This window comes from Salarias fasciatus, chromosome 13 (assembly GCF_902148845.1).
Source record: "Salarias fasciatus chromosome 13, fSalaFa1.1, whole genome shotgun sequence".
Classification (NCBI taxonomy): Eukaryota; Metazoa; Chordata; class Actinopteri; order Blenniiformes; family Blenniidae; genus Salarias; species Salarias fasciatus.
Genome location: NC_043757.1, coordinates 27,712,496 through 27,725,448, shown reverse-complemented (window position 1 = coordinate 27,725,448; position 12,953 = coordinate 27,712,496). Strand labels below are relative to the sequence as shown.

The 12,953-nt window shown below is 50.9% G+C and overlaps 1 protein-coding gene across 1 annotated transcript; it reads left to right on the top strand.

The window, feature by feature from the left end:
• The first annotated feature begins 4,103 nt into the window (after positions 1-4,103).
• LOC115399616 (zinc finger protein ZIC 4-like) lies at positions 4,104-12,450 on the top strand. Its single transcript, XM_030107116.1, has 2 exons — positions 4,104-4,809; positions 7,188-12,450. The coding sequence occupies exons 1-2, from the start codon at positions 4,152-4,154 to the stop codon at positions 7,805-7,807; spliced, it is 1,278 nt and encodes a 425-aa protein (XP_029962976.1). The 5' UTR covers positions 4,104-4,151; the 3' UTR covers positions 7,808-12,450.
• The last annotated feature ends 503 nt before the right edge of the window (positions 12,451-12,953 follow it).

The following is a 12,953-nucleotide window of genomic DNA, read 5'->3' as shown; positions in this document are numbered from 1 at the left end:
ATGGATGATGGATGGATGGATGGATGGATGGATGGATGGATGGATGATGGATGATGGATGGATGGATGGATGGATGGATGGATAATGGATGGATGATGGATGATGGATGGATCAGATGTCTCAGATCTTTGCGGCTCCCCTTCTGGAACCTGCTGGTAGAATCAGAACATCTGAATATTTCTGAAACATTTGTTCCTGAGCTGTTGATTACAGTCCGTCTCTGCTAATGTTAGCTCTGTATGCTAACGTCTGAAGGTAAATGATGTATTTTAATGTAAAATGGGTGAAATGAGTCGGAGCAGCCAAAACCTCAGAGTGTAATGTGGTTCCACCAGTCTGTCCGCTTCAGGAGTCTGTCTGCTGACCTCTCAACCCTCAGGACCCCAAACTGTTCACTGTTCACTGCATGGGTCAGCGAATCAAGATCTGATCTGATCCGGTCAGATCAGATCAGATCAGATCAGATCAGATCAGATCAGATCAGGTCAGATCTTGATTTTCCATGTGTTTATTCTAGTGATCCATCAAACTGTTGAACACATCTGGAAATGAACGTTGATTAAAAAACAAAACTGAGAAGAAGCTGGAATGTCTTTTAAATCATTAATGAAACATTTTCCTTTTCTGCTTTAATCTTCTTTAATTGACATTAACTCTGGATTAAGTCCAGTGTGGAAAACCCTTCCCATCTCTTGCTGTTCATTCTGAGTTTGGAAGGAGAAGAAGAGCTGGGAACATTTCTGTTATAGTCTGGAACGTTGTAGTAGAAATGATTAGATTAAAAACATCTTTGGAAGATATTTATCCTGAATCTTTATTACATTAAAACTGGAATCTGGTTTTAATCAGAAGTTTCAAAAGTGAAGTCAGAATTCTGAGATTAAAGCTCGTGTCCGGACGGAGTTTCCGTTCGTTTCCAACGTATGTATCATTTTTTAACAGAGCTTAAATGTGTCAGTCTGGTTCGATACTACAATATAATATTAGCATAAAGCAATATAAAAATGTATTTGAGTCCCGCCTTCGTCTCATAGACCCCCATGTTATCCGAAAAAGCGCCGGTCAGCGTCAGCCAATAGATTTCGAGCTTCCTCATTCTCGCGCTGTCAATCAAAGTGTGGAGCAGCCAGAGAGCACGGCCGCTGGCCCAGCAGCAGGGCCGGTGTTAGCTCTGGGCAATGTGGGCGACCGCCCTGGGCGCAATCCATGTGAGGGCGCACTGGCGCCGTGCGCACGAGAAAAAAAACAACCCAAAAAAATCGCCAATATTCCAGACTTGCACTCATTTCCATGTCAAGTTAGTGGTGTGAGCGCTGGGGTGCCCTCATTTTCCACGCCATACAGCTTGTATGTCCGTTCGGCTGTCCGCAGAGGTGGGGGGGCACGAGCGACTGCAGAGGTTGGCAAGGGGGGCGGCGCGGGGAGGGGGAGGGGGGGCAGACTGATGCCAACACATACTGCTTCACAATTAATTGTATTTCATAATTAATACAGACCCACACGTAACTGACTGGGTTATGTGGGGAAAAAAGAAGAAAAAAAAATCTACGTAAATTTGTTTACGTCACGTGACTCCGGACTGGGTGAACCGTGACCGGAGGTGCTGGCGAAAGTTAATGTTTTGATCATGGATCCAAGTAAAAGACCGAAGAAGCCATCAGGTGCCCAGTTTAGAAAAAAGAAGAAAAGAAGAAGAGGAGAAACGGACAAAAGATAAAGGTATGCATGTTTTTATGAGTGATGTGAATGATATTATTAGCCATTTATTAGCCTTTTGCTAAGCCACAGAAGACCACTGTATCTGGTGTTTAGTTTTGCTGAACTACCAACTACTGTAATTGAGGCATCATGTCATGCAACTAATTTCACCCAGAGGCAGCCTGGTATAGTTTGTGTTTCAAGTGCAACAAGAAGTGCAACTTCACACAGACATCCTGACTGTGGACTTATTCCCATAAGCTATATGCTAAGATCAATAACTTCTAACATAAATTGACATGGCATTTTGTAAGATACACGAGATATAGCTTTTTAAATAATTTGCAGTGTGTCATGCTTAGTTAACAGGATGCTGACAAATGTTAATAAAATGTGCATTATGGTCATTTTAATTGGGTAACTGATGCATGTGGGATGTCAGTGTGATCTAACATACATGTATCTTAATTGTAAATTCAGGGGCAATTCTGAAATATTTTGGGGCTGGAGCCACTGACCGAGACGAGCACAGCAGCCTCAGACCTGGTCCTGAGTCTGGTGAGGAGCCATCGACTGTACCTCCTCAGCCACATGCTCTTTGCAGGACTCCTCAGTTGTGTGTGTGTGTGTGTGTGTGTGTGTGTGTGTGTGTGTGTGTGTGTGTGTGTTCTCGTATTTCTATCCTTGTTGGGGCCAAATGTCCCCACAAGGATAGCAAAACGTGGAACGACGTGCCTTGTGGGGACCTTTTTCCGGTCCTCAGTAGGAGAAACAGTGTTTTCTTGACCATGTTGTTGTTACTGAAAAAAGTAAAAGTGCAAAAACATTTCTTTAGGGTTAGGCTTTGTTGTGGTGTGGGTTAGGGTTAGGGTAAGGGTCAGGGTTAGGGGCTAGACATGATGGGAGTCAATGGACGGTCCCCACAAGGATAGAAATACAAGACTGTGTGTGTGTGTGACAGAGAGAGAGAGAGAGAGAGAGAGAGAGAGAGAGAGAGAGAGAGAGAGTCTATCCTTTCATCATGTTTATCCTTTGTTTTGATATTTAAGATTATATTTAATAGAATAATCCAAAAATAATATAATGTATTGCCATATATTGTTGTCTAGGTGGTGGGGTTTGGCAGTAAGTTTTTGTTGGGCGGGGCGGGGGCGTTTGGACGGTTCTCGCCCCAGGACCGCCTCTGCCCAGCAGAGAGAGTTAGCTCTGCAGCAGCCGCCCCGCTCACCTCGGATATATCCACTGTCTGCTGAACATCCACCGTAAGCAGCTGAACATGGAGGATGCTGTAGGACTCGGAGGCTCTCATTTTCACCCGACGGATAATAGCGTGCACAATTAAAGGGGCGTGGCTTGGTCGCTCATGAAAGCAGAGGGAGGGGGAACCTGAGTCGTTGGATTAAAAAAAACCTCTCTCTCTCAAAACTCCAGACATGAGCTTTAAGTTAGTCTTATTCTGATTTTAATATGGAAATTCTTCCATTTTCCTTCTCTGAATGGCAGACGTTTTGAGGTGAGGTCCTCTTGCATCTCTTCATCATGTCATCAGATCTTGAACTACGGTCCATAAAGTTAGTTAAACACTGACGCTTTATTTTGATACATTGTTTTTGGGAGTTTTTCCCAGTTCCTGTTTGCTTATCAGTCCAGAGTCATTCTCCACATTCTAGCCCATCTTCCTCTTCGTGTGTCAGTCCTCATTAACGGCGATGGACATCACGATACTTTAACTGAAGAGACATGGTGAGAATTCTCCCAGTTACTGATCCTGGTTCAGCTGATATGTCAACAAGAACGAGGACCGATGGAGGAAAGAATGAAGAACCGGGATATCAGATCTGGAACTGAGAGGATTAGATCTGGGATTGGGATTAATCTGGGACTGGGATGGATTAGTTCAGGAACTGGGATTAGATCTTGGACTGGGATGGAATAGATCTGGGACTGGGATGAAATCTGGGAATGGAACAGATCTGGGATTAGATTTGGGATTGTGATGGAATAGATTTGGAACTGGGAATAGATCTGGAATTAGATCTGGACTGGGATGGAAGAGATCTGGGAACTGGGAGGAGATCTGGAATTAAATGTGGGACTGGGATGGATTAGATCTGGGATGGAATACATCTGGGATTAGATCTGGGATTGGGATGGATTCGATCTGGCATTAAGAACAGATCTTGGACTGGGATGGATTCCATCTGGGACAGGGAGGAGATCTGGACCGGGGTGGTTTAGATCTGGGACTGGGATTAGATCTGGGATGTGATGGAGCAGGGGGAGCAGCCAGGCCTCGGGGAGGGAGGGTCGCAGCGGGGGACTGAGGCGGCCCCTGCCGGTCCGCGGCCCTCAGTGTTCCTCCTCCGTTCACCTCCATTCACAGCCAGTAAATAAAGCATGGAGGCTGTGGCTCGGGGGATCTAGCCGAGCAGCGGGGGGTAAAACGCCGCCGCATGCGCGCTCGCTTTCAGCAAAACACGGCGGACGGCAGCGGGACGGCGGAGGGACGCTTCGCCGGGGGAGCGGAGCGCTTTAGCGGGGAAAAGCGAGGCTCGGGACGGCGGGAGGAGCGGGACAGCCCGCCGCTCAGCATGAAGCGGACGGCCGCGGCGGCCAGGCACAATGGCCTCGTCTCTCCGCTGGGGAACAACAACTCCGGGGCTTCCAGAATCCTCCCCAAGCTGCTGCCCCGGCCCGCCGCGCCGCCCGGCGCCGAGCCCGGCTCCGGCGGGGGGATGGACGGCCTGCTGGATTTCTCCAGAGGCCCCGTCGTCAAGACGGAGCTGGTGTGCCGATGGACGGACCGGGGCGCCCCCAGACCGCGGCTGGGGCGGCCGGCCGCCGCCGTCTGCGAGCAAACTTTCGGCTCCATGCCGGAGCTCGTGGACCACGTCACCACCGAGCACGTCGCGGCGGGGCTCGAGAGCCTCAGTCACGTCTGCATGTGGGACGAGTGTCTGCGCGGCGGGAAGGCGTTCAAAGCCAAATACAAACTCATCAACCACATCAGGGTGCACACCGGGGAGAAGCCCTTCTCCTGCGCCTTCCCCAACTGCGGCAAGATGTTCGCCCGCTCCGAGAACCTCAAGATACACACGCGCACGCACACCGGTAGGTGCTCGCACGCTCACACGCCGGACGGACACACACACACACACACACACACACACACACACACACACACACACACACACACTCTGTCTGGACGGGACACACCGTCCGGCCGGGACACACACACACGGTCTGTCCGCCGCGAGCACAGCGGCGGTGGACGGAGCCCCCCTCCCCCTCTCCCCGGGGGGCTCTGCCAGGAATCCCCTCCATGTTGACCGAGGCTCGGTTCACCCCCCCACCCCCCCCGTTTCCTTCCCGCAGCTCCGGAGTCACGCAAGGTGACAGGAGTGATCCGGGTCCAGGATCTGCTGTGTGGGTCCTGATCCTGATCCAGGATCTGTACTGTAGGTCCTGAGTCTGGTCCAGGATCTGCTGTGTGGTCCAGGATCTGCTGTGTACATCCTGATTCTGATGCAGGATCTGCTCTACGGGTCCAGAAACAGGTCTAGAATCTTCCCTGCTGGTCCAGGATCAGATGGTAGTGTGGACCAGAGGACCCAGCTGGTCGCAGAATGGCTGTCAGTCCACATTATTCCATTCTCCTGAGAGTGGATTTGTTTTGATTCATTTCGGGAGCAGAGTGAAGGCTGCATGACATCTCTGCTCTCTGAACAACAGTGCTCTTTCTCTCGGCCCTCGCGTCCAGCTGTCAGTTTCCTCCTGCGTGGTTCCAGGGTTCCAGGGTTTCAGGGTTCCAGGGTTTCAGGGTTCAGGGTTCCAGGGTTCAGGGTTCAGGGTTTCAGGGTTCAGGGTTCCAGGGTTTGACTCGGTGGTTTGTGCTCTTTTTCCTGGATTTCTGCGGGATGTCATTTCATCAGATCTTTAGAAATGAGATTAATTGTTGTGAATGAATCTGGTTTAATCTGTGGTGGTGAGGCGTGGAGACGCTTCATGGAGTCCCCCTCAGAGCTGGAACGTGTGAATCCAGATCTGGGTTTAGTCCCAGATGCAGGATATCTTGAACCCGTCCGCTTCGTCTGGATGGAAGCAGCCGGAACACAGACCTCCAAACTGTCTGCCAGTTCAAAGGTCCTCGGAGAGGAAACCCTGTCTGTCCTCCGGGAGACGGGTGGAACCATGGACACTGGGTCCAAACTACGAGTCTTCGTCCCGCCTGCTGAGAGCCGGAGCCTGGTCCTCCTGTCAGGATACGTTCTGCTCGCAGGACACAACAGCGGCTCAGAGCAGCGCTTCATTATAAATATTAATGATCTGAAGCTGTTAAAATGCTGCTCTCCGCAGCCTTGAGAAAAATCTTCTTAATCAGGAGCTTCCTGATTTGAAGCGTTCTCGCCGCAGTCAGCAGAATCTGCATCACATTTTGAAACGTGGAGCGTTGTGTCGACTCTGCTGCCTGAACGCTCGGCGACTGACGTCCTTACCCAGCGCCAACCCCCCCCCCCCCCCCCCCCCCCCCCCCCCAGCCGAAACATGAAGACAATGATGAAGTGCAGAAAGTCTGTAATACCAGGGAAATTCCAGCAGGGGGCGATGATGCTGGTTTCAAAAAGAGCAAATTTTCGGAGTGTAAATAAACATAAAGCTCCTGGTTCCAGAACAGGTTCTGGTCTCTGTCTCTAGTTTCATCGACCGAGTCGTCTCGACCAGAGTCCCTTTTCCATACAAATCATCTGGTGACTTTATTTTAAGAGTTAAAATTTTGCATAAATCAGCCAATCACAGTGGAGTCATGTGACAGGCTGGACCAATCACATTTACATCTGGCTCAATATGGAGACGCCCTGCTCAAATCCTCAAAACGGGATTTCAGAACGCGGAGGGGGACGCCATGTAGTTTCATCCATCTTTTATAAACCGTCATTAGTCATTACGCTGTGTTCCCGTCCGGCTTGGAAAGTCTCCAACTCTCCCACTGCCTCACAGCCACTGGGATGCCTTCAGGTGCGGAACGTGGCGCTGTTTGATTTTACGTAAATCGGTACTCGGTAGTACCGACGGACTTCGGTTGGTACCTATAAAAGTACCAGATTTGGTAGAACGTGACGGCAGAGAGCAGCGTCTTCTGAGTCGGTGTGGACAGAGACAGAAGCAGCCCGTTAGTGGATCTGCTCCGCCCAGCATCACCAGAGCAGGAACCAATCACCCAGAACCAAAGCTACGCTAACAACTCCGAACGCCCCCCCCCCCAACCCCCCAACCCCCCGCCCCGCCCCGCCCCCCGCCGAGCATCACTGTGCCTCGGCCGTGACGGGAAGCCGGGCTGACTCGTGTCGGTGGTGTTTCCTCTCTGACCTGACGCTTCCCGGTGTGTGTGTGTGTGTGTGTGTGTGTGTGTGTGTGTGTGTGTGTGTGTGTGTGTGTGTGTGTGTGTGTGTGTGTGTGTGTGTGTGTGTGTGTGTGTGTGTGTGTTGCAGGTGAGAAGCCGTTCCAGTGCGAGTTCTGCGAGCGGCGCTTCGCCAACAGCAGCGACCGGAAGAAGCACTCGCAGGTCCACACGGCGTCCAAGCCCTACGACTGCAAGGCCCTGGGCTGCACCAAGTCCTACACACACCCCAGCTCCCTGCGCAAACACATGAAGGTCCACGTCAAGTCGTCGCCCGCCTCCGAGCCCCCGGACCCGTACGACGCCGTCCCCCACCAGCCCCACCAGGCCGTCCTCGAGCCCCTCGACCTCAAGATGAACCGCCGCTCGCCCTCGCTGGCCGACAGGAGCGTCCACTTCCCCCTCCTGTCCGCCTGCCAGCTGGACTTCAGCTCGGGCGAGGAGGAGGACAGCAAGCCGCTGCTGCGCAGCTCGTCCCCGGCCGCCGTGCCCCTGGACCTGTCGCTGTCCGGCCTGAAGAGCGAGCTGGACCAGCAGCAGGGCGGCCGGGCGCCGCGCCGCGGCCAGCGCTCCGTCAACCCCGCCTTACCTCAGCTGTCTAACATTAAGGAGTGGTACGTCTGCACCAGGACTACAGCGCCACACTTCCCCCTCCTCCACCCCGACCACATCAAATCAGAACCCAGCGACGAGGACGAGTACGTCACGTAGGGCGGAGCCCGGGCCGGGTCGGGCCGGAACCAGCAGCTGCAACACGCACTCCTCACACGCCGCAGTCACAGGCAGACTGGCCGTCCAGTGGAAGTCAGAGGTTCACACACACACACATACATGCACACACACACACTCCCTCCTGAGCTGGCTGACACACTGCAGTTCGCGGCTCCACCTCTTCTTTCTGTTATTTTCCCTCCAGCAGTCGGTGACGGTTTTAAAGCATCAGGTCTGTTCGTCTACAGGTCGTCTGTATTTGGATTTAAAATATTGTAAAATGACTTATTTTTTGTACATAAACTGAAGCTGAATGGTCCTCACACACGTGAGGTTCTGGTTCAGTAGAATATTGTTGCTCTGAAACGGTCATTTCCTGTGTTTCTGACACATCTGGGGGTTTCGGGCTCATTGTTCCTCTAGTTTGATGCTTCAGTTTCCACCTGGTCAGAAGTTTCCATACTCTGAGGCGGGGCTCGATGGGCGGAGACAGACAGCGTTTTCCTGGAAAAAGCTTTGTTTATAGATAAAGTGATACTTTATGAACCCGGGGAAAAATAAACAACAGCCCACATGCAACAACTGACCAACAAAAAACACAAAACAGGCCGGTACGTAACCAGATTAACAGTAAGGGTTGGCACTTAGAACACTTCTAGGTTTAAATTCTGTAGAAATGCTGTTGGGTCTCCAACGTTGTCTGCTCCACACTGCCCCCACTGGGCGTCAGAGGTATTAAACACTGCCCCCACAGGGCATCAGGGGTATTGATCTGTTTAGAGTGAAAACACAAGCATCAGGAGGAAGACTGCTGGCTCGTCAGGCTGGAGGGTAAATCCTTTGAAAATGTGGAAGCTTTTTAGAAACAACCCAACCAAACGGTGCATGCAGACTTCTGACCCTGTGGAGCCTTCCTCTGGAGGCGGTCTCATGTCCCCCCCCCCCACCCTCTCTGTGGAGCACAGAGTTGTGTTCGGTGTTGTGTGTGTGTAAACCTCTGACTTCAGCTGTGAGTGTGGACCAAAAGCAGTGACTGTCACCACGGACCCCCCCCCCCCCCCCCCCCCCCCCCCAGACACCGGGACCCTCCAGACCACAGTACCCCCCAAAAAACAGGGACCAACTGGACACCAACTGGATCTCCCGGACCCCAGGTTCCCACCCTGGATACCGGAATCCCCCTGAACACCGGGACCTGCAGTACCCCCCCGCCCCCGCCACCGGGGGTGGGACAAGCGGTTGTCGGTTCTGCATTGTTTTGAAGATCAACGAGGTGTGTGTACGTGAGGAACGTCTCCAGTCAAGTCAGGGTGCGTTCAGACAGCCGGGAAAAGAGAACGTTCTCCTTTTCTACCATCAACAAGTGTTTACAACCCGGCAGGAAACCAAGAGCGGGCCAGGAAATGCACCGTGGCACGTGTTTGTTCGTCCAAGCGAACGAAGGGTGGCTTTCAAAAGTTTCTCCGGGAATTCTCATCCACAGCAGGAAGGTTTGACTCCTCTTTACACTGCCGGGTAGAGCTGAGGTCCAGAGGTTGAGGTTAGTTCATCAGGAGCTCGGTAAGATGTGAAGGAGAGGGTTTCAGCAGGACTCTGACAGATTAACAATGAAAACACATTGTTTCTATCAGAAAAATCCAGCCTCATATTCCCACAGCAGTAAGATATGCTCTTTTTTTATTAACTGCCCCCCTAAAACACAGAACATTAGTAGAGCAGGCTGTCCTCACGTCACAAAGCTGCCGGTTCAAATCCCACTTTGAGCCAAAAACTATCGATCCCTCTCCCAGCTGCTGGTTCGCACCATCGTGGCTCCTCCTGGATGATTCAAGGGCTAAATCAGCGCAGACGTCAGTGGGTTGAGCAGCAGCTCGTCAGGAGTTTTTCCACTAACCCCTCCGGGACTCCACTCGGCTTGTAGGCTTTTCCATTCCGGTACCAGGTAGTTCTGTAGTACCTGCTCTTCCCCGAGTGGTCGGCAGACTGGCGGCCACTGATTGGCCCCGGGCGCCACGTCGCTTGATGAGTCGGGACAGTGACTTGTTCATAAGAGCCAACACCATGATTTTTAAAGCACCATCGGAACAAGAACGATTAGGATCAGAGACGGATGATGAGAGGAGTCAGTGGGAGCTAGATGGAGCGTTGACAACTCCACCCGTGACGAGGTGGTGCTCTATTCGAACTGAAAACAACTGCAACCGAGTTGAGTGGTGCAAGGATCAAAGTCGAGTGGTGCTAGGATCGTGTCGAGTCGAGTCAAGTGGTGCTAGGACCATGTAATGGAAAACAACCTGAACCGAGTCGAGTGGAGCTAGGACTGTGTTGAGTCGAGTAGTGCTAGGACCGAAGTCAAGTTGAGTGGTGCTAGGACCGTGTCATGGAAAACAACTGCAATTGAGTCGAGTGGAGCTCGGACCGAAGTCAAGTCGAGTGGTGCTAGGACCATGAAATGGAAAACAACCTGAACCGAGTTGAGTGGAGCTAGGACCGAAGTCAAGTTGAGTGGTGCTCGGACTATGAAATGGAAAACAACCTGAACCGAGTTGAGTGATGCTAGGATCATGAAATGGAAAACAAGCGGAACCGAGTCGAGTGGTGCTAGGACTGTGTTGAATCGAGTGGTGCTAGGACTGAAGTCAAGTCGAGTGGTGCTAGGACCGTGCCATGGAAAACAACCTGAACCGAGTTGAGTGGAGCTAGGACCATGAAATGGAAAACAAGCGGAACCGAGTCGAGTGGAGCTAGGACTGTGTTGAGTCGAGTAGTGCTAGGACCGAAGTCAAGTTGAGTGGTGCTAGGACCGTGTCATGGAAAACAACCGCAACTGAGTCGAGTGGAGCTCGGACCGAAGTCAAGTCGAGTGGTGCTAGGACCATGAAATGGAAAACAACCTGAACCGAGTTGAGTGGAGCTAGGACCGAAGTCAAGTCGAGTGGTGCTAGGACTATGAAATGGAAAACAACCTGAACCGAGTCGAGTGGTGCTAGGACTGTGTTGAGTCGAGTGGTGCTAGGACCGAAGTCAAGTCGAGTGGTGCTAGGACCGTGCCATGGAAAAGCGCCATTAGTGTTGATCTTAAGGAGTCTGAGGAAGCTTCAGACCAGGGGGACAGGGTTTCCTGAGCTGTCTGGCACTCTGATCAGGACTTTGCTGGAAGCAGACGGAGGCCTTCACTCACTTGTTGATGGTGCTAAGAGGCTGTGAGGTCTGAGGAGAGACGGTCCAACACTTCTTGATGTACATCAAGTGGCTCCTCAGTGTCTTGGAAGGACCTGGACTGATTTCAGGTTTTCCTGATTTCCCACATGTATTAACGGTGCGTTGAAGAGATCTAATATTTGAATCCAGACTGGATGGATGACTGGAGGGGGGAGAACGGAGGGAAGACTTGAAGAGAACATGTGAAACGGTGAAAAGTGGATCGGACGCTGGTTTGAAGAAGCCTGTCGGGGATTGTTTCTACCTGCTTGGTTTGTTCTGTTTTCTGGGTTCCTCTAAATGTAAACGATGTCTTTTCTATGTCACTTCTTATCCAGGATGTATGGGCGGACTTTAGGAGATTCCTTCCAGTCTTTTTCTTCACTGTGTTTCCAGGATTTGAACGTCATCAACACATTTTTTTACAGAGACAATGGGGAAAAAAACAAAAACAAAACAAAAAACCATTGAAGGAAAGTTGTTGTTTTCCCCTCTGAGCCAGGGGTGTCAAACTCTACCCTAGCTTCAGGGCCGTGTACAGTCCAGTCCCACACCCAGTGGCTCAACCAGTCGTCTGGAATTACATCTGTGGGTAAAAATGGAGGAAGACATTATGGTTTAAGTCTGCAATTGATTACATTTTTCTGAACGTCCAGCAGGTGAAAAATTTGAAAGGAAAAAAAGTTCTAACATTGGATTTGATCAAATTCCAGGAGAAAACCTGAGCCGTCCCTGTGCTCGTCCAGCACTCCCTCTCCAGACTGAAGCTCCCGCACCGAGTCAAGCAGGTGCTTCAACTAGCAAGTTTACACTCTGTGACGAGCCCACCCAGGCCCCGAGCCGCATGTTTGACGCCCCTGCTCTCAACCTTTGGTTTTCAAAGTGTGGGACCGCCACTCGGGGGCGCCAAAGAGCTTCGGGAGAGATGACTGTACTTTCCCCTTTTAATGTGGAAACAAAGAAAACTTATTGTAATTATTCCCCGTTTCAGAAGAGTGTAGTAAAGACATGGGGGGGGGGGGGGGGGGGGGGGGGGGTCTGACGGGGTCTCTGGGAGGCCCCTCCTCCCACACTTTGAAAACCTTTGCTCAGATATAAAATTTGTGCTTGTGAGTTTCTTACGCAGCCGAACTAACATGATGAGGAAGAGCGGTCCATGTGTGACCGAAGGAGCAGACGCCAGGCCTTCCTGTTCTAAGAAACTCCAGACTGGAGGGTCGATCGGCTCGTGTTGAACAGTTCCACCATCCTCTGGTTCTCACAGTTTCAGGAAGCTGAAGAAGTGACTGCTGCTGTTTGGCTGTTTCTTCTACTGTCCAGATCCAGATCCAGTGTCTCCACTCACTCCTGTTGACGCTCCAACAGGAGGATTATCGTTGTTTCCACTGAGAACTCAGCAGAATTAATGACCACAGCTTTCACCCACTAACGTGTCCGCTGGCTATTTTCTCTTTATTCCTTTGTTTTATTAAAGAAAATAACACTGAACGTGTCTCCAATGCTGATTTTCTACACAGATTATCCTTTAATCTCAACAAGTAGAGCTCTGATTTTCTTTGTAGAAATTTTAAAATGAATTGAGGGAGAAAACAACCTTGCAGAAAATAAAAGCTAATTATGTGGCGATTCCTTCGTGGTAGCCTGACTTGTGATGCTTGAGTTGGCTGCGATGTTAAAACACTGAGTTCCCTTCAGATCGACACTGCGAGCCACAACGAGACTTTCACAGCAGAAAAGAAATATCACTGCACATGCAAGGCATGACATACAAGAAACGCTGACACACTGTAGCAACACACTCATGCAGCATAATGACACACTGCTGAACTTCTTTAGTTTCACATCGATGATAAATATGAGTACGGAAACAATTCTGTAAGTTCTAGCAAAGTGTTCACAGTTATAATGAATAAGTGTGTGTGTGTGTGTGTGTGTGTGTGTGTGT

What these genes read in the sequence shown, in the direction of transcription:
- LOC115399616 (XM_030107116.1), top strand. Translation starts at nt 4,152, where the DNA reads ATGCGCGCTCGCTTTCAGCAAAACACGGCGGACGGCAGCGGGACGGCG. An exon ending in ACACACGCGCACGCACACCG is followed by an intron (nt 4,810 to 7,187) that starts GTAGGTGCTCGC and finishes TGTGTGTTGCAG; the next exon opens with GTGAGAAGCCGTTCCAGTGC.